Source organism: Trematomus bernacchii, unplaced genomic scaffold (assembly GCF_902827165.1).
Source record: "Trematomus bernacchii unplaced genomic scaffold, fTreBer1.1, whole genome shotgun sequence".
NCBI classification, from domain to species: domain Eukaryota; kingdom Metazoa; phylum Chordata; class Actinopteri; order Perciformes; family Nototheniidae; genus Trematomus; species Trematomus bernacchii.
The window spans coordinates 1,760,526-1,783,115 of record NW_022987723.1 but is presented as its reverse complement, the minus strand read 5'-3'; the positions used below and the strand labels follow the sequence as shown (position 1 = coordinate 1,783,115).

The following is a 22,590-nucleotide window of genomic DNA, read 5'->3' as shown; positions in this document are numbered from 1 at the left end:
CCCCTGGATTTACATTCAAGTGAACGTGGAAGCGTATAATTAAGACCTTACAAGTGACAAGACAGTCAAAACAGTTGCAAGGCATCATGCAGTGCTACCTCATTAGATTTACATTGATTCTACTATTGAGAGAACAAAATCATTTAAGCTAGTTGCTGCGCAAATGGTTCAGCATGACTTTAGATCATAAGGTATCCATCTTATTCAAAAAATACAAAAGCTGTGATCTTCATGTACATGTGTCACATATAGTATATGAGAAGCTAATGCAGTTTGCAATAAGGTCACTGTTCTATTCAGCCGTTTGTCTCCGTGCTGTAGAGTTCTTTTTAAAAGCACACTGCCAATTATATCAACTGTTACTGATAGAAAAAAGACTAAAGATATGAGCACATATGAGTCTATAAAGCACAGACACGTGTTATGATTGAAACGCAAATCTGGTAGTGCTTACAAGCTTACATGCAGTTAATGGTCTGAGATGATATAGAGAACCAAAAACAATAAATACATTGTATAAAACATAATTTCATATCAATATATTAAAATACTATTTAAAATAATATCTTAGACAATATTGCAATATGAAATTGACTGATAAATAGTTGGTAGGCCTACACAGAGAAATATATACTGTATATATATATTTAAGTATCTGTGTCCTTCATAGTTTGCTGTTTTGATTTAGATGAGATTCCAGATTTCCCTCAGCGGGTAGCAGTACAATCCAGAGAGCTAATACATTTGTCTTTTTTTCCAACAATAATAACAATGAACTTACAGTACACAGTCCCATAATAAAGATATACATACCGAATACAATATAAATGTCAAGACAGAAAAATAGAAAAATATCAATAGAAATCAAAAGTCAAATACATATTGGAGAAAGTATACAGAGTAAAGTGTACTTATGAGTCTTTGTGGTTCTTGTTGTTGTAGCTGGAGCTTGTACTGGCTCTCATTGTTGGTAAGTTGGCTGTGTACTTCGGTTATTTGTTTTTTTCTTCCAGTCCCAACACACACACACTCACACACTCCAAGACAGACACAAAGTTACACCAATCCGCAAACACAGACACATGCAATGGCACAAACGCCACAGGTGCAGGTGTGTACTTGCACCCACGCACGCGCACACACACACACACACACACACACACACACACACACACACACACACACACACACACACACACACACACACACACACACACACACACACACACACACACACACACACACACACACACACACACACACACACACAACACACACACACACACACACACACGCATGCACACACTCACACAGCTCACATGACCGTGCAGCACTTGCAGGTCTGTTTCTTCTCCTTTCCTTTCTCTCCATCCTCTCCGCCTCCGTTGGCCTTCTCTTTCTCCGCCATGCTCCCATTGGGTGGAGCCTGCTCATCTGAGGCCGCCTCTCCTCCAGCTTTCCCCTCCCCATCCTCGATCACCACAAACTCGGCCTTGACGTTGCCATCCACCCCGTCCATGGCCGCGCGGTTCTCCTGCTCCTCCTCCACGGTTTTGTATCCCATGAACACCAGGGTGACGGGGTTCTCTGCACTAGCTTGGTCAGGACTGGGCCCCAGCAGCGTGGCCTCAATCCCTGTCACCTCCCTCTTGGGGGTCTGACCAGAGCTCTGCACTACTCCATTCTCACCTATAAGGGGCGCCAGAGTGCCATTAAAATGTTAGGAGTGAGAAAAAATAAAGAGGGTGTCAGGGTAAGTCAGAGAGACAAAAGCAAGAAAGGAAATATTGCTTTAATTACCTCCGGCTGAGAGGAACAATTTAATAGAGAAAATCGCGAGGCCATTATTAGCTCACTTTCTCTTTCTGACACAGGTGTCAAGGCTGCTTTGCCTTGGTTTCCTGACTGTGATCATATGTCGCCATGGGTACTGAACTTACCTCCATTTTCTTTGGCCACACCCTTATTGGCTGGAGGGTCTGTCTCCAGTTCCTCAATCTCTTGCTCCAGCCTGGCTCAGAAACACACACATGTGCAAATACATTATTGGAATGAATACACAGAGACTAAAATACTGTTTATAGACAGGCAACATTTGAGTATATGATAATAATAATAATACATTTGATTTATATAGCACACTTTAAAAACAACGTCATCTCAAGGTGCTTTGGAATGATCACTTCATGCTTGTCACTGTTTCCTTACACAAACTGACCATCCCTTTTTCTCATAAACAATAGTGTTTACTATTAAAATGTAAAGACATTCGGACTGATATTGCACTTACCTATGCTTGAATTTGGCACAAATAAAGACAGTTATATATAGTATTTATTTTATCAAGGTAAAAAAAAACTGATATGTCTATTCTGTGTTTTCAAATTGATTTAATTACTTATAATGCAACACATAACTCTCACAAAAACATAATCAGGCATCTGTTAGTTTACTATGGCAGCATTTTAAAACAGATTATCCTTCTCTATCTAATGTTAATATAGAGATTTATTCCATGATTTATACATACAATATCTTGTCCATTCAGGTTACAGTTTTGCTTTCATGTTGGATAAATAAACCACAGTCAACATTAGTACCATGATAACCAAACATATTTGAACCCTTTACATGCTAGTAATAAAGACTGTTTTAAAGATAGGACATGCAGGGTTTTTTAGATGCTGACCTGAGGATGACCTGCTCCAGGAGTTTAGTCTTCACCTCGTCTTCATGCAGACGCTTCTGAGTCTCCTCCTCCGCCGGAGCTCCATCTAACAACCAGCGCTCCCTCAGTGCCTTCGACTGCAAGAGAACACAATAAATATCACCATGAGAACTAACATAACGAAAAGGTAAATCATTTCCTATAATTGCTTTATATGTGGTAAAAAGGAGAGCACGTTTCAATTTAATTTCCCCCTGTTTGATGTCAGTGTATGTCAGCTATAATGAAAAGAGAATAAGAATGGAGGGGGCTTTTGATCATGCTTCTTTCATCAAGAAACAGTTGATTAATTCATTAGCAGAACTTCAATCACCCACAATGCAGCTCACTCTCACCCTTTCAAACTATGACATACGTGTTTTTTCTTTCTGAAGAGATTAGAAAACTACAAGCACCTTAGCTTATCTACAGCGAAAATCGACCAGCAAATTGCATCCAGGACTTCCTGCTGAGTGATGCCACTCAGTTATTGTGTCACAGTACTTCAAATGCTGCCAAGTTGCTGTTGCCAAGAAGACTATGGCACCCCGTCAGTGCATTAAAGCTTCTGGCATTATACAGACAAATTCTAACTACGATACGACTTGTGTTATACTCCATTGAGCATTGGATTAGAAATCTAGATAAATCACAGAGAGATAAAAAGTTATAATCTTAATCTGCATTAAAACATTTCATGGAGGTTGACAATAATTACAAAAAGATCTCGATGGGGGAGTTGAGAGCACTGACTGTGTTTAAATGTACTGATTGTTAACTGATTGTCTCATTATAATAATTGCAGATAAAGTTAATTCTAGGTCAAGATAATTAAATACTCCCGAATGAATTGAAATGAACGACTACATGGGAATGAAACTTTATTATTCTCTTATACTCCACTTCCTTATTTCCTGGTACATGTTTTTGTCCTCCATCTATTTCCAAACAGTGTTGTATTCTTATCTTAACACCCCATCCACATTCCCTCCTGTTGATAAGCTAATATCAAAGCAAATACTTGGCACGCTTTGAGGTAAATATAACAGTGTGTCTTACTCGCAGCTGTTAGAGCGAAAATCAGACCTTGCCTGTCCATATGGAAAAGTGTTAGAAAAGATCTTGTTTTCAGGAGTTGGACTGAAAATCTGGACCTGAGCTTGATTTGAATTCCTCTCCAGTGATGCAACAAGAATTTCTACAGCAAAACTCCCCCTGTTTTTTTTTCTGTTCTTCCCTGACTCGACCACCGCCCCTTCCCCTCTCTTGTATGCATCTCTATCCTTCATACAGGTCATGAACTGTCATGGTGTGTGCATGTTTTATTGAATAAGGTTGTAAATGTCAGCGTGTGTGTTCCTCAATCCCAATCCATGTTTATCTTTTTAAAGTTAAAGGGACTGATGATCTTTTTTACTTTCCCCATTGGGTAATTCAGGTCCAGACATTCAGCTCAGCAGAGCATTACAGCACACACACTCTCACGGTGTAATTCAACACTCTTCATGCCCCTGCCCTGCATGGTCTCCTGGGCACTGAATCCAACTCTGCTCCCCTCACTCTCTCTCTCTACTCTGTCGCCACACCCTACTACCCCAATGTCTGACATCACCAAGTTAATGTACTCACTCATGCGCACTCACACATGTGCACACACTCTCTCTCTCTCTCTCTCACACACACACTCAAACTGTCACACACACACACACACACACACACACACACACACACACACACACACACACACACACACACACACACACACACACACACACACACACACACACGTCTGCATGAACAGTCGTAAAGCTGGAGCGCTGACTGAAGTTACGTCTCTCTCCATTGTTCTTTTGAGTAAAAGCTGCTAACGTAGCAGACAAAGGGCGGAACTGTGACACACACACGCACGCACGCACGCACGCACGCACACACACACACACACACACACACACACACACACACACACACACACACACACACACACACACACACACACACACACACACACACACACACACACACACACACACACACACACACACACACACACACACACACACAAATGAAATGAGCAGCTGTAAGGAAAATAGTTTTTTTTATATTCACGTTACATTTTTCCTTACAAAGTAGAATGGCAAAACTTTTCAATAAATATTAAACAAAAGCCAGGATATGGTTAGCTTAGCTCAAACACTTAAAACAGAAAGAGTAGACTGGCTTAATTTTGTAGAAGAATGTCAATATTAAGTATTGGTAAGTTTGATTTACAAATGTGCATAACGTAGTACGTTATCATTGAGAGGTTTAATTAAAGACACTGCCAGCTACTGTATACATAAGCATATGCACCATGGCTAGTTAATCAAAAACAGAACTCCTGTTAATGTTAAAAACAATGCATTACCTCATCTCACCGTTATCTCTGCACTGTGTATTCAAGTATGTGAGTATAATCCTGGATTAGTGTGATTTAATGATGGGGCAGGTACTCCCTTGTAAAAATGGTGTGTAAACGGAGACATTTATTGGCTTTTCCACATGAAAGCTGTGTCTGGAAAAGCAATACTTGCTGTGGTTTGCACAAAGAGCCTTCTAATGCCCCTGTACAGCAGGATTACACTTCCCCTTGGTGAATCTATGCATGCGTGTGTGTGTGTGTGTGTGTGTGTGTGTGTGTGTGTGTGTGTGTGTGTGTGTGTGTGTGTGTGTGTGTGTGTGTGTGTGTGTGTGTGTGTGATAGAGAGACGAAAGCGGGGTGCGGTGGGTGTAAGGGCCCTTTCCTGTTGGTGGGAGTGGGACAAAAATCTGTTTCCTCTCCCAAAGCCCTCTGCATTGTCCGAGGCTTCTGTGTTCTTTCATGAAGCATCGCACACAAAAAACGAACACACGCATACAGATACACACTTACAAAGGTTTGCTCTGAAAATAGCTAAAAAGTGGGAGCACGCAAGGGCAGTAGAACAGGTCACAGAGACTTTTACCACCAACGCACGCACGTCTTTGTCGGCGCGTACACACCGCAACCTTTGCTCTTATCTGTGACATGCCGAATTGTCCGTGGCTGAAATAGCTTTGATAGTGCTGACACATGCACGGACAAAGGCCTCAGCTCTGATATAATGAGTGTGTGGCCACATGCACGGAGATTTGAACTTGTTTTTTAGTGAGTGTGTGTGTGTATACACAGCGTGTGGAGGAGCTGCCGGTGTTATCTGCTGTCCATTCTGAACATTCCGTGACAGCAGTGGTTAGGGAGTATCGCACTATAAGGGGATGACACATATCAAGGGAATTGCTGACTGTGATTTAGTAATTTGGACATCTAACACTTCTCAAAAGCAGAAATCACAGAAAACACATAACTGACTGTATTGACTGTATCTTGAGGTCTGGTAAAAGTAAGAGAGAGGCATTTAGGGGTTTAGATTACGCTCGGAAAGAATTTAATCATAAATACATTCATCTTATCAATGTGAGGGCTCCAGTACATTTCAAACAAAGTGGGATTGGAGTGTTCTCAGCGGGTGTCGAATACAGTGCTGAGGGCATACCAGTGGCAAGTCAAGGAGAGGCTAAGGACTATAGTTACAAGACATTAATGTAAAGCAAAGACAACACAAGCATACGTAATGTTGTAGCGAAGCTAAGAAGAGCCAACTAACTCCGCTTGTAAGAGCCATTTTAATGAAGGGTCATGTTTGGGTTCAAGCTGTCACAATGATGTGTTATTTACTGTGTATGCCAAAGGGTGTCGCTGTCCTATTACCATGGACAAAGGTCTTTAAGGTGTGTCATGATTGGGTGTGTCTGACCCTGGAAGGGCATATGGTTTTTGACCACCGTAGCGCGAGGGTTGTAAGTACCATAAAGATTGTTTGGGAAATGAATGAAACATGAATGGAAATTGACTTTTCTTTTACGATGCACACTGAGACAATACATCGATTGATTTATGCTGCAACTGGAAACAGGCTACAGTTTCTTCACTGAAGCAGCAACACATTCGGTAACTTATCCACACAGTATAGAGCGTCAGTCAGGTCATTTCCAGGAGTTAAAACACCACAGAGTAGCTTTAGTATTATAATAAAGCTCCTACACCATTAGTCAATTACTTCTAAACATTAGCAAACCCCACCTGTTTGCAGATAATATGTTACATCAGTTTTTATGTTCAATTACAGTTTTCTCACTTGAACAGTAGGAGAAAAAAGGCGTGTGTAAAATGTAAATGCATGTGGAAGTGAGTGTGTGTGTGTGTGTGTGTGTGTGTGTGTGTGTGTGTGTGTGTGTGTGTGTGTGTGTGTGTGTGTGTGTGTGTGTGTGTGTGTGTGTGTGTGTGTGTGTGTGTGTGTGTGTGTGTGTGTGCACCTTGAGATGCTGGAGTTGTCGTCGGTCATCATCCAGCTGCCTCCTTTTGTTTTCTATCTCTGTCTGCCTCTTCCTCTTCTCCTGTTACAAAACATACACACAAGCATTACAATTACTCTGCAAGTTCTACAAGAGATAATAGGAAAATGATGACACAGATGTCTTCTTTAACACCGCTCTGTGTCCTTAATAGGGCTGAAATGTATTAGGTCTTACTATGAAAGGAGCTCTATAAATAAAATAAAAGGGATTGTTATCAAACAACCCCAGCCTATGTCTTCAATTGTAGTGCTGAGGATTTAATGGAGATCTTTGATGACTGAGTACATTATGTTTCAGTCAATGTAATTACTATAAGGAATCCAGAGAAAGAGAGGGAAGCTGGTGCACAGTTACTGCACTAATGCATTATAGGAACACATTATATACTCAATATGCCAAGTTCATCTCAGATAATTGTGATGAGAAACTTTTTGATATTATAGTGTGTGTAGTGTTTGGACCCTAATGTTGTTTTATTGGAGGTGCACTTATCGTAGTTGTAGAGTTGTATATATCTTACAACATTAACTACCTATGGAGGCCATTTTGCCTTGACAGATATTTCAAATGTTGGACGTTTCTGTTTAATTGACTGTAAATCCCTCTGTATTGATTTTGATCTATTGGGTTGTAAAACTACTCACAACAAATCAAATCAAATGCATGTCAGGAACTGTGTTTGCCATCAGTTGTAATTTGTATGCGAATATTTATATCCCAATATACATAATTATACTTTGCAGAAAAAGAGACTTTATCTCTCTGCGTTTGTGCGCTGGGCTAATGCTAATGCTAATAATGCTAATGCGAGGAATCCGAGGATAATAAAATGGCGGCTTCACAAAACTTTTTGGGAGTTTTACGGGGCGTGGTTTGCATTCAGCCCAGCCAATCAGACATAGGAACCTTTTTCTCCCACGAAAGTCCCTGCTCTCTAGCAGGGACTGAAAAGCGGGTAAAAATGGTTCTGATGAACTAATTTAGTTCAGGGGGCTTTTTGGTGTGAACGCAAATATATCTGAGTTCTGATGAACTATTGTGGGAAAAGTACTCCGGTGTGAACGCGCCTTATGAGAGTGCCTTAATATGCACTGTGTGTGTGTTTGAGAGTGTGTGTGTGTGTGTGTGTGTGTGTGTGTGTGTGTGTGTGTGTGTGTGTGTACAAATAACTTACAGCGATGGCCTGGAGTTTCTCCTCTTGTGACACCTCAGCCATCCTAAAGAAAAAAAAAAGAGAGACAGAAAGGGAGAGTAAGTTATAGTCAGATATGAACATCAGACATGACACACGGTGACAAACAACTTTCCTTGCATTCGCTCCGTTCGGCCATTTACCTTCCAAAGATTTCCCGGTGACTGAGGTTAAATATCTTTCTGCTGGCACTAAATCAGTGTCTCTTTCCTGTCAGGGAGAGTCAGGGAAGGCATGCTAATGTGCTAGCAGGGCGCTGCTGGAGATTCCTGCTCTAATGGGTTCCAGACCAGAGGCTCCAGGATGGAGGATGGACGGAGCAGAGAAGAAGCAGAAGAAGGACTGCCACTTTTGCTCAACTGACACTGGACAAAGATAATTTATCTTCTATCAAGTTTTATTTTTTTCTGTAGGCAATGGCTTACGTTATCTCTTCCAATTGGAAACTTGATTACTTTTGACTTTTAAAAAAAGAGTACATTTATTTATAATGGGAATCGGCACACCATCTGAGATGACATTCCTCTGTAATAGAAACCCATTTTTACTTATGTTGTGTAGGAATTTATATACAGGGGTGTTATTTTTATTTAAACTTTGGGGGGGCGTTAACTGAGGAATGCTTAAGCCATAGTCTCCCTAGAAAAGATGTGTGTGTTTTAAATGGTACACTAAAAGCAGAATACATTTTTTCCACTATACATGAGATTTTTGACCTGGCAAAAAAAAAATGATGTTAATGCTGATCCTGACCTACACTGTAGTGCAGAATCTTTTCTTTTGAAACTAAATCTCAAGTCGAAATCTGATATAAAAGTCATGTTGAATTTAAGATTACTGTACACCTTGAATATTACAAAGTGAATCTCTTTGGGTTGTTGCCTTGTTTCTCAGACATGTTTGAAGAAATTAGCTTGGACTCTTAGAAACGTGATAATGAATATAATTGCAGTCCCAATTATGATATTAAGAGTTTACATTTAAGACAAATTCATAGCTTCTGGTTTTATGGCTATATCTGAATATGTATGTATTACCAGTAAAACAATATTTTACTTTCAAGCATGGTTGAGATCAGGTGGGCAAATTACTCATATCCAGTTATAAGGGATGACATGGCATCTTTGCGTTAATATAACTATTTTGCCAGACTAACAGACCTCTGTGAACTTTACAGTGTGGCCCAACATGTGTAAAGCACTATAGCAAAGCAGCAGTGTGCCTTTTTCTATCCCAAACTGAAACTGTATCACAACACATATGGTATTCTGATTTCTCTGCACTGGTCCAAACCAAACTCTTACAAAACAAGCATGACACAACAACTCTACATAACTCCCCGCCCACTCCTCTCCAAAGCCAGTAAAATGTGTTGAAACTGTTTGATCATGTCAATTCTCCTGTTGAGTGGCCAGGACACCCACTGGTTCTGTGAGTTAGCTTGCATCATTTCCCAACTGAATAAGCTTAGATTGTGAACGTATCAACAGAGAAAACCATCACAATCTTGGCCGTGATGTAGGGTTGATGTGATTGCTACGCTTTTTATTTCCCACACAAAGGCATGTAATGAAACAACACTGGCTCCTCTCAAACGATAAAGAAGCATACATTTTCCGTCCTGCTTGTAAGTGAACTATCCAATCACAGAAGCTGCAGGACTCACAAAACCTCAGGGGGACATTCTCTAAAATCCCATCACACACTTCGGGCAGCACACACAAACAAATACCACACTGCTCTTTGCTCCTTAACCAAACCACATTACCATCACATGGAGACCCTTTGGAGAAAATGTAAAACCTCAATCATCTGATCAACCTCACATGAACACATATTCTACTGTCTGGAAGCTTTCATTAAAAATATTCGCCTTTTCCACTGAGCCAGCACAAACAGGAAGTCTGAAGAAACATCTTGAAATGCACTGAGGAAAATGACGATGAATAAGGGAAGCCAGCACTGTCAAGTTCATTAATAAATAATCAAATAAGGATCCAGTATATTATGTTTTTCAGACTTCCAGCCAGGTACAGTTTTAGTCTTAATCTCCTTCTCGTCCCTTCCCAGCCCTCAGGTTACAGTTGGAGCAGGGCAGATGTGACTGAGCATCTGGATCAGTTCATCAGTGGTATGAAGGAGGCCTGGAAGCACCGGCTGACCATCCTGACCCGAGAGAGGTCATAAGCATCTGCAGAGATTGGGCCGAACACACCAACTGGGTAGAAGGAAACAGTTTGGGGACGCGAGATGAAGACGGATCAAAACATGTTTTTCTACTAATGTTAATGACCTCTGTTTTTTTTCATTTAATCGTTTATTTGAATAGGGACCATGCACATTAATGAACACTTAAGCCAAATAATGCTTCAAGTGTAAATATGCCGGATTTTAGCTTTGAGCTCATTTCCATCCGTAGTCCCTGACATACAACATATAAGAACATGACATTTATAAACATAGCAAAAAATAAATACATGATATGCAAAAAGAGCATGAGCAGCATACACAAGTATTTACCACCTGGCAGTACAATCTAGCAGCAACAACATATAAAGTGCAAGAGATGATACAAGAGCTACCTAAAGTGCAAGAGGAGATACCCCTGTGTATTTAGCGGTGATTGCACGTCTGTTTGTTTCTCAACCATTCTTTGAGTTGACCTTTAAAACTATTGAGAGTGGGACAATCCCGTATCTCAGTTGGGAGGCTATTCCAGAATGAGCTGCCTTTAATGGAGAGGACATTTTGACCAAAAGTGGTCCGTCTACGATGGACTTCACAGTCTCCTCTGGTTTCTGACCTAGTGCAGCGTCCAGTGTGTTTTTTGTGGATGAATTCCCCTAAGGGAGGGGGGGCCAGTCCATGTAAACATTTATAAAAAAAGCACTACTTTTAAAATACTTCAAATTGTCAAAACTCAAGAAATTGTGTTTTTCAAGGATGGTACAGTGGTGGTATGAATGTGGCTTTCTGTCAAAAACCTTGATAGCTCTCTTGTACAGCTGTTCTATCGGTTTAAGGTTTGTGGCACAAGCAAACGACCAGTTTGTAAAACAGTATTCAATGTGGGATAGAATCATACAGTGGAGGTATGACTTTGCAGCATTGACAGTTAAGAAGGGTCTGATTTGTTTAAAATGTTGCAAGTTGAATTTAATGGTATTGGATACTTTCTTGATATGTTTCTTAAAATTCAAGTTCGAGTCCCAAGATACTTGAAGTGGGGGACTAGTTATATTTCTGCTCCGTTTAAAAACCCATTGGATCCTTCGATTTGACCGATTTTTTTTACGTTTAACTGTAAGCAAATGTTGTTCAGCCAGTGTTGAACCTTGTCCGATGCATTTGAGAGACAAGATGAGATTATTTCTGTATGTTTCCCGTGTATAAAGATGACCGCATCATCGGCATACATTTGCACATTCAACTCAGGACATACATCAGTTACATACATCAGACGAGTAAATGCATTCCACTTTGTCCCTCTGACTAAATCTGCGTAATGCATTTACTCAAAAGTTTATTGTAATGAGGTTTGTGGGGGAGAAATACATCACCATAGTAGTCTTGAAAGGTTTGCCCACAATTATTATGAACTCATGTAACCCAGTGTAGTATTACAAATATGTATGTCCTAGTATTGTAAACTGAGAAGTACGTAGACCTGACACAAAATAAATATCACATTGAACAGTACTTTTTAAAATATATGTTAAATTATCATGTATCAGACGTGTTATTTGTCTGTTAATAAAACATAAACCAGATGTCTCACAATGTAAACAGGCAACAAATTGCATATTGAAATACTTAAGACCCAATCAATTAAGATACACTTCTCAAATTCACTATTGTTTAAGTAAGTCTTGACATAAAGTCATTATATGGGATCTTCTCTTGAACAAAATAGTTTGAAACCATCAAAAAAGTTGGTCAAAAAACTAACATAGCAAGTAGACCTTGAGTTAGACTATGTTGCCAAATAGAAAGTGATGTTTAAATAAGGTATTATCGGCTCCAAAAATAAAAACAACACTGAAAACAATCAATGCTTAACAACTGTAGAAAACCTGAACATTTGATTATAACTATCCAGTTCATCACGAGTTAACAACAGATGTCCATTGGACCAACTCGAGGTTGTGCTCATATTTCAAACCTGAATTGTAATGCTAACCCTGCTCCTCTAACCTCTAGGCTACATCTGTGATAGATTTTTAAGATGTATCGGAAACAAATATGTCCACCTTGTACGAACATAGTGGGGCTACATCCTTCTGGCTCTCTCATAAATTATGGACGAACAAGAAGAAAGCAGAGTAGGCACAAAGACAACCATCTCTGCAGCATGGTAGGAAGAGTAATTACATTTATGGGCGTGAAAAGAAGACATCCAGGGACGCTCACAGACTGGCCAGCAGAAACATATTGAGACAGATAAATAAGAAAGATTATAAACCAGACAGGACTAAGCGACAAAGCTTTATTAGCCAGCAGTGTACATACAAACAACTAAAAGTAGGGATGTTTTGTCAATATGTCAAAGCAGGTGAAGTCAGGGAAACTAATGACCAGCCCTATTCCCTGTTGAGTGCACTGCTGCTGTAGCATTTCCAGGAACACATTAACTGCCTGCATAGAGCACCAGCATCCTCTTCTAATAGCATCATGGTCCTCTAGCACCAGCAGTCTCCTTACATACTCTCGATCTGGACTGAAACGCCCCAAAAGTGATTATCTTAATGCCCATGGAGCTCAATGAATGGTAATCCTGCTGCATCTTTGTTTAGGGATATCATGACGAGCCAACCAGGATTTCTTTCCAAGATTTTCATTCAACTTAATTGGCAGAATGTACCAAAGGCAAATCGTCACACTGTCATCTTCAATTGTATTTAACTATTGCCCTTGCAGTAACAAAACATCACTTTTGAATGTTTGAAGGATTGCTTTTGGAGGAACCAAATTTGTTACAGGCAATTGCACTAAAATGTTCTGAAAAGTCGGACAAGAGATGTTGTATTCATTATTTACGCTACACAGTCTGGGAGTAAAAAGGTCAGCTCGTACACGCAGTACTGATCTGTACATGAGACAAGTCACAATGTGTAGCTCTGAGAAAGCCAGGGGCCATCCGTGCATGTGTCTATCTCTCGGTAGTAGTAGCAGATTACAGCAGGTCTGATCACCACTAATCTCGGATTATCTTAAACAAACACACCAACAACCTGGAATTAGAGTCTGATCCTGCCTCCCAAGTCCAGATCTTTTTCAAAGCTTGTTTTCATAGCATCTGTTCTTAATTATAGTAAACACTTCAATACACACTGTCAGAATTGACCTAACACCAACAAAAGTGCAACCATATGGGACGGAAAAGGACGACATCAACAAAAAGAGAACATAGGAAGTCATTTCTATTAAAGCATGTTATTAAGTTATTAAAGAATAAGTATTTTATATAGTATTATATATTTTAGCTATTGTTAACAGATCACATGACCAAAACTGACAATAACTTGATCCTAATAGCATGTATCGTCTATGTATTTTCTGCCTAATAGTACATTTTTCTGTACCAATAACCTCCATTTCCTCCAAAAACCATTCAAAACACATCAACAAATGTATTCCCTCATCACAATGTACTTGGGCAAATTCGTCACGGAAAATAGATCCCATGATATCTACAACTCCTGATTGATGGAGTTCACAAAAGAACTACAGAGCCCAGAAGTTTAAGAAAACTTTAAATTGCCAAACTGTATTTTCCGCTTATCTAAATAATGAGGGACAACCTCCTAAATTGCAGCACCAAATACATGAGGTCTCTCGTTTACTAATAAAATAATAAAGAGTGAAATAGAAACAATAAAAAGAAACAGAGAAACAGTTTCATACTATTCATATCATATTACAAATGGCCAAAAATAACTTGAAAATAGCCTCTAATGGTTCTGGTTATACAATACTGACGTGATGATTTTGACAACCTACATTACATTACATGTCACTTGTTAGACGCTTTTATCCAAAGCGACTTACATACATTCAATACTGTGGACAATCCCCACAGGAGCAATTTGGGGTGAAGTGTCTTGCCCAGGGACACAACGACATGCTGACTGCAGTGGGACTCGAACTTGCTACCCCGTGATTCAAAGTTCAGCGCACTAAATTCAGCGCACAAATCCCACTGAGCCACAGCCTCCCTATACTTACAGAGCCCTTTCTGCCATGTAAAAAGGAAATGTGTTCACTCAGGTGTTAATTCACAACAGCAAAAACCTTTTCGACTGATATTGTCATAATGAAACTTCCCAGCACACACACAAGCAGGCTTACGTGAACTAAATTCTGTGAAGAAATCAGATGGAATTTAGTAAATATAGGTCAAGCACAAATTCAATTACTAATTACATCCTAATATTTAACATTTGGAAAGATCCCAAAGGCGAACAAGATAGAAATACCTGGCTTTTATTGAATGGAAATCACGTAGAGAACACACATAAATGCATTCACATAAAAAAAACACTGTCTGGTACAAAAATGGTTCCTCTTCAGGAAGAATGATGACTGTGAAAATGGCGCTTGAGCTTAATGACCCAGGCCCTGCATTAGAGAACTGAAGAGAGTCTGGAGGAGGAAACTAATCTCAAATCCCTTTCACACTCACTGAGCTAGAGTGGCACTTCTTTCTCCTTCTCTCTACTCCCCACATCCACGGCTTCCTTCCTTCAGGCCAGAAGAGCAAAGGGACAACAATACTCCTCCTTGCCTTTTTGTCCCTGCCATACACACACTCACAGACATACAAATGTCCCAGGCCATTACGCACACTACGGCTCCTCCATCACCACACACGCAGCTCTGCATCCTTCTATCCGAGGCACAAATTCTGCTAAACAGAGCGGTGCCAACAAAAACTCTCAGGAAGTCCGTTGAGGTCACTTGTTAGTGTTTCAGGGGTCAGAGGGTAAAGCCCCACTCCCCCCTAGAGGTCGCCCATAAATAACAGCTCTATCAGTACAAGGCAGAGTGACACACTGTGAAACATCCATGGTGAGAAGACAAATGAGGAGCCACACACAGACACAGACACATGGGGCGACGGTCAGTTCTGATGTCTTACTTTGCCCATGTTTCAACAAGATACAACAAGCTGAAGCACTGTGATTTTAAATCTGTGTATCAAACATATTTTTTAGTAAGACAACACAAGTTAACAAAGATAAAAGCTTAAAAAAAAATCGCCCATATAAGTTTTCTGCTGATTTGCAACAGACAGAATATGGACGCTGAGACATCTTGATAATGACTGTAGTTCCAGCTGTGGCTCCTAGATAACCCATACTACACCTACAGTAAATATTTTGACAAGACACTCCCTGGCTGGTATATGCAGTAAAATGTGTTTCGAACTCCATGCACCCATGTCGGTACACAACCTTTACTCTAAAGTCCCAAGCCAACATACGATTTTGTCAGACAATCCATGTCAGTGATGCGTTTTACATAAAATGTCAAGAAATCTTTACTTAAAAGCATACATAATAGCCCTGATTTGTACATACAAAAGAGCGATGGACATATAGGAGTAAAAGGAGCTGAGATCTTCAAATCCTGCCCACTTCATCGCCTCTGCACACCCAAACCCAACCACTGCTTAAAGTGATGTTGTTCGGCCACTCAATAGGGAGTATTCTGCCTTATCAGACCCCAACCCCAAACCTCTTTCTTGTTCTGCCTTTCGTCACTCTGACACACACCCTGTTTCTTTTCTCCCTGAATTCGTTCTCATCCCCTCGGCTCATGCACACATTTCTTCACTTGACCACACTCTTTTTATTACTTCAACAAATATGACATGTACACTGCAAAATCTGCTGAGTTTTTGTGTTTTCTTTTGTATACACCCAGGGAATGCCCGCTGAGTCTACAGCTCTTGTGACACTTTATTGATTGCAGTGTTTTGATTGCAGCCACTGCATGGAGGACAGAACACAGGTTCAGCTTGTAATCTGTAGGAACATAGCGTGTTTGATGTCACAGATAGGTATGTGCCTGACTGTATAAAAGCCTGGGGTTTGGTTTACTGCTCAGAAAACAGGGTGAAGCGACAGCCATAACTGAGATTGAAACCGGTAGATAACCAGTTTTGATTTCATTTCATTTCAAACCTTTATTTAACCAGATTGGTCCCATTGAGATCATAGGTCTCTTTTTCAAGGGAGACCTGCAGCATATAGGTTCCACATGAAACATAAAACAATAAAGGACATCATACATTATATTTAGATTTACAAGCTTCATATTTATAGAGGGGAATAGGCACTGGATTGGCAACAACATGGAGAACTAAGTAAGCACAAAACGAGAAGTCATCCTAACTTAACAGATAACCAGCATGGTTACATATTTGGTTGTATTAGCAACATCATAAAGTTGCTAAAAGAGAACAAACAAAAGGCTGAGATTATAGATACGGATTATTTCCCAGGAGAGCTCAACAATTTAGAATCATGAGATATAAAGGGCTTGGATGTGCTCAAGAAAAAGGGTCAATCTCCACTGATGCTTCTCACGACACAGCTACACAATAAAGCAACTGGGTGTAACGGCTCTCAAATAACAGCAGGCTTTAACCCAAAAGCACGGCACACAGGTGGAGATAAAAGTGAAATTTTACTTGAATCAAAGACGGGAACGGGTGAAAACCTTCAAGGCAGGCAAACTCGTCGAACAGGGTGTGGCGAGAATCATCTCTAAACAGATCAGGACGGCAGAAAAAAGCTATGTAAAACTATGGGTGGACGCAAACTAGACAATCTGGCTAAATGTGGGTGGATATGCAAGACTTAGGAAGGACATTGGGAATAGGTGAGCAATTGGATGGGGAAGGTCAGGTGATGGGAGTGGCAGGAAAAGGGCTGGGTGGTGGAGTGAAGTCACAGAGACAGGTGGGACATTTTGATGGCATGTGGTGGACAAGTGGAGCAAAGTCAGTGAAATGACCCTGGGATGGGAACATGTTGCTAAGAGGAGTTTCACAAGGGCAGAATAAGCAAAACAAACTGAAGCAACATTGTGACAATGTGTCCCTTGTATGAGTATTCTCACATGATTTAATTCAAGAGTATGTATAGGCATGGCAATACAAATTCTTGTATGAGTACCGAATGTCCCGACAGCACATTAAAAATCAATCAGCTGATGGTGGTTTTAAATGTTGGCCTTTTCCTTAGTCTGCATTTTTCCACAAACAATGCACTGACCTGCTGACAGCATTTATTTTCAATTCTATAGTGGAGTGTCTCCTCTGTGGTCAATCAGCATACTCTATATACCCGGATATAGGAAGTCTATATGGCCTTGCATTATTGGAGCAGCCTCTCAATGTTAACACAGGAACCATTAGGCCAAATGGAAGCCTTCCCTTATGGCAAGATCCCATTCCCACTTAAGGCCCTCGAGAGACTTAGGAATTGTTTATGCAAAGTATGTTAGTCCAATATCCCCCTGTCCAATATCCCCCTGTCCAATAAAAAATACTATGCTTCATTTATGAGGGCACAAGACCTACTATTCATTCTGTTCCTTGCTCTTAAACCAGATGTGAGTGTGTGTGTGAGTATGTGTGTGTTTCAAGTTCATCGACAATGCAGTTATCAATAGTGCTTTTGATATAATCTTTGCAACAACACTGATGATCGTCATATGAGAGGATGTGCGTGTGTTACAGGAGGGGAGCAAAACACATGCACACACGCAGACACACACACACATTAAAATACACACACCGCTGAGCTCTTTTTCCTCTGAGATTAAAATGACTTGGAGGCTAAAAATGACAGTTTATAAGAAGACAGACTGTCTGCTGGGAAGAGAGAGACAAAAAACAAATCCTCCCTTGCCTTATCTGTCATGACAAAGCAGCAAGGAGAGGGGCTATAATGAAAGATAGTGTGAAGAAAAAGTGACTATCCAAGAGTAAAAGAGGAGACACAGATTCATAGAAAGACAAGAAAAAGTGTGAGGCTGAAAGGGCAAGGTGGATTGCATCACATTATCAAAAATATCTCACATCTTTACTATCCGCCCAGATGTTTCTACTCCTTATCTGTGCGCCTGCTGAGTAAGCTTTCACTTCCACTTCCTCTCTGTCCCTACAACACCATATTTCCATAACACAGTAACTATAATGGCTTCTCTAGACATGACATTCATTTTCCTCGCCTACTATACTGATGTGATTTTATAACCACTTCAAAAATGACATTATCCTTAATGACAGCAAGGTCATTAAGGATGATTAGCAATATCTATCACTCTAGGGTTACTCGCCCAGGGCAGGATGACACTTTTTTTCTTGATCCAACAAGCTCTTCCACTTCCACAAATGCAAGAAAATTGCAGTTCTCCATTAGCGGCGATAGTGCTCAGTTAAAAGCAAAATCACTTATGGTTACCTTTAACTTCCCGGCATTTTTATTCACCTGCAGTGTTGGCAGTGAGAACAAGCTGTAAACACAACAATGACAGACTTTCACCTTCTACTGTAAGTTGATATGATGATGAATTTGTTTGCAAACTGTTGCTTTTTTAAACATCCAGCAAATATGGAGCCCCATTGGCCTTAAGGAAATGGGTTTCTGACCTGATTCAACAATTCTGTATTCTTTTATTTCCGTTTTGGTCCGCACTAACTCCTAAAGGGAAAATACTTAAGTCTAAGCCACTATGTTCACCAGCTATTCACTAACCTTGTCTGTTTTGCTGTTTGGGGATGGGCATATGGGAGTTTCTCCCCTTTGAGACTATACCATAACAGTAAAGTTGAGCGCTGGAAAAATCTCAACAGTAGGCTGAAAGTGAAATGCTCTGTCGAGCCGAGGGGAACTGCAGAGTTGGGTGCTAATGATCTGTGAGTTGTCAATACAAGGTACTTAGTAGTAATTAGATCCATTGTTACTGTAAAAGCATTGATTAAAGCCACAATGAGGTCTGGCTACAAATAAGTGTGACCTCCTGTGAGGGAGAATGGGGTTGTTTTAGCATTAGATAGCGACACAACTGCAGTGTCATAAGTAAGGCGTACAAACTGTGTTTATCAGGGAAGATAGTGAGTGTGCTCTTTTTGGCTACAGTTTCACATTTACACTCCAAGGAGCGGCTCAATGTGACCAGTTTTCTCCTGCTCACTGAGAACTACTGTCGGGTTGAGCTCACTAAAGGGCAACTTTGACTGTAGTTGGTTGGTAGAACAGAGTGTGACTCGTTCATGTTTTGCCTCATTTTCTATTGACAGTCCAACAGTAGGATGAATGACCTTCCGGCTACCAGCCCATTCCCCCAATCTAAATTGGTGAAAACTGATCCATCCCAGTGTCCAGCCTGCCAGGTCAGGAGACAGCCATCAACACACATAAACACGGCATCCATCTTTTTTTCTGGCCTCCATGCAAAGACTAAAACGCACACACAGAGCCGCACAGAGGCAAACACACAAAAACATATAGGCACACAAAACCTGACAATCAAAAATGTGGCTGTCCAGAGTCATAATGCTGCATGAGGATTGGGTGGACAAGACAAGGGCTGTCAGCTCGACTGCCAGTCGCTGACACAACACAGAGCAGCAGACCGGATATAGACACACACCGCAGGGCTGAGGCCTATGGTGGATAAAACATGCCTCGCTCATACAATAAAAATAACAAACACACAACAAACAGTGCGCAGAGATGTGCTGCTATTGCTATTCAATCTAGTTGGTTGGCCGTGCACCATGCAATGTAGTCTTTATCGGTGTTCTTAAATCACACAAATTAAATATTTCATTGTGATTCTTAATTGTATGACGAGTATTTTTCCTTTGATGATTTAATTTTTGGATCAGAGGTCAGAAGGAGACGTTTTCCAAATGTTGGACAGTGAAGACTAATAAGTGGAGGTTGTGATCCGTAGAAAGCTGAGATTTCTATAACTTTTTTTATAGACTGATTCCTGAAAAGGGTGCTATAAAGTGTTTTGTTAAATGACTCAGAAGTTGGGTCCTACCTTGTGCATTTATGCTAGATAAAATAAACATAGTTGTGCCTGTGAGACAGTAAATAAACAGGCAACAGAGAGCCCAACAAGTTGCCAGTGCTGAACACCTTTTGATCTGATCATCACACCAAAACATAACAAATCATTACTCGCACCTTTCTTGACCTTGCAAAAACATGCCTTTAGGACTTGAGATGACTTGCTTCAGGAAAAGCTGTAACAGGTGTGACTGTAGCTATCAAGATGAATAATACAAAGAGTCCATGTCCTGTTTAAACTTCGAAGACACATTTTTTTATCTCAGAAATGCAATGGGTGTGTTATGTTAACAAACAATGCTATCATCTTGAAATGTGTGGTCTTGTCAACAAAGATCCACAACAGTGACGTATGTAGGGCAGAAACCCAGCAGAGAAACAATAGACACAAACCCAAACAAAAACACACTCTTTGTCCGGTGTCACCTGCTGTGATCAAACATGATTACAAAAACAGAGTTACGCCAAGGAGTTGGTCCAGCTGATATTGTTCTATTCAGAGACTGGAATAGAAACAGAAAGCCTACGTGATAAGAGCCAGATTTCATCACCAGTGGCAACCTGAGCTGAAATCCATCTGAGCTGAGCCATTTAGGGATGCACAGACCCATTCTCTGCTCTCATAAAACCCCACTGCCTCCCTGATCCACTGCACAGTGTAAATTCCAGACAGGAGTATGTCATGGACAAGGGTTTTTCAGCTCATGCGCGCCATGTTGGAGCAGACTGCTCACATCACAACACAGCAGAGAATATGCTACCCTGGAACTGTCCTCCCCTCCACAGCCTGCAGCCTGACAGCATCCCTTCACCATGCAGTGATGGCAGAGCACTGGAAATACACCGTCGAGATAAAAACATCCTGAAGCACTCTCCTCTCCAAACAGATCGATGTTACATAATGTATCATCAAAAGCATTCCGCGTAAACATATCGCCCCGTTACACCTGTCGTCCGGCTGTATCATGGCTTCAAAGTAGTACAGTATATAGTGGGCCTCTGACATTACCATAAAGCCTGTTGACATGACATGATCGTGCAGCTCTTTTTTTCCCTATTTTTCACCACCAAAACAGCGCGTGATTTGATTGTAAGCTTTTCTAATTTGCATTCATGTCCATTTGGAGGATGCTGCGCCTCTTGTGAGTTGTAACCGTAAATATTAATGTGTTTACAGTAAAGGATTTCACAATATCGCCCTTATTTTTGTATTGTGTCCTTGTCCCTGAGCCTCTCAGTCATCAGTTAAAAGGATGCTGCCGGGCTGGAAGCTTAAATATTGCGCCGTTGCACAACCAGCCGATGGATAAAGCACCAAAAGCAGGTCACACACACTGTAAATCACGACTTACTCAGATGCAGATGCCTTCCCGCCACGGACGTCTTCCAAACAGGGGCTCTTCTTGTTTATTTCTGAGCGTCAATTCGGAGTACTGTACCACCCCTTCCTCTCCTCCTCCTCCTCCGCCTCCTCTTCTTCTTCTTCTTCTGGTTGGCACCCCTCCTGTTATTGCCAAGGTGATGCCGTGGGCAGCCTGAGCGCGCAGTCCGACAATAATAAGAGCCCAATGGCTTCCTCTCGAGCGAAAAAGACGCACGACGGACCTGGCTGTGCCCTCAGTGGAAATCTCAGGGGCGGTGGGGCGTCGTCTGAAGCAGGTTGTAGTCTAGTGCATGTGTGTGAGAGGGAGAGAGTGTTATGTGAAGGGGAGTGGGAGAGAGAGGGGGGAAAGGATACGCCTCCCTGCCTTGTGGAGATAAAGGGGGCCCAGAGTGTGTGCGTTGACTGAGATATGGGTCCTCCTCTCCAAACGGGGGCCCAGCCGGCTCTCCCCCAGCCTTATCATATGACGTCCAAGGAACCGGGCTGTCTGCTTCAGGGCTGCAGAAGAGAAGAAATGTTCTTACAGACCCAAATTGGGATCAAATCCAGTCCTCCTGCCAGAGGGAAAAAGGACAATCCGTTCAGTGTTTCTGCCCCACTTCTCCATCTAGTGGTGGAGCGGCTCAATGTCAAGACCTCTAAATATGTGGTGCCATTATTTTTACATAAATAACCTCAGGCTCTGAATGGATCACAGCCTGAAGCAGTGATTTTTCAGTTAGAATCTTTATTCCCTGCAGAAGTACACAAAATGAATCACAGCACAAAAATAAATGATTTTACTATTTTGGTATCGTCT

At 41.0% G+C, this 22,590-nt stretch overlaps 1 protein-coding gene across 1 annotated transcript; it reads right to left on the bottom strand.

The window, feature by feature from the left end:
• Positions 1-1,250: 1,250 nt before the first annotated feature.
• Positions 1,251-22,109, bottom strand: palm1b (paralemmin 1b). The gene is made up of 6 exons (XM_034144440.1): positions 21,760-22,109; positions 8,295-8,337; positions 7,079-7,159; positions 2,690-2,805; positions 1,941-2,011; positions 1,251-1,689 (listed from the first exon to the last, which is right to left on the bottom strand). Exons 2-6 carry the CDS (start codon positions 8,334-8,336, stop codon positions 1,316-1,318), a joined length of 684 nt encoding a protein of 227 aa, XP_034000331.1. The 5' UTR covers position 8,337; positions 21,760-22,109; the 3' UTR covers positions 1,251-1,315.
• Between the last annotated feature and the right edge of the window lie 481 nt (positions 22,110-22,590).

Bases quoted from the DNA above. Each gene is read 5' to 3' on its own strand.
- palm1b (XM_034144440.1), bottom strand. From the start codon at position 8,336: ATGGCTGAGGTGTCACAAGAGGAGAAACTCCAGGCCATCGCT. The intron at 7,160-8,294 runs GTAAGTTATTTG...GTTTTGTAACAG, and splicing joins AGAAACTCCAGGCCATCGCT to GAGAAGAGGAAGAGGCAGAC. The intron at 1,690-1,940 runs GTAAGTTCAGTA...CGCCCCTTATAG, and splicing joins TGTGGCCAAAGAAAATGGAG to GTGAGAATGGAGTAGTGCAG.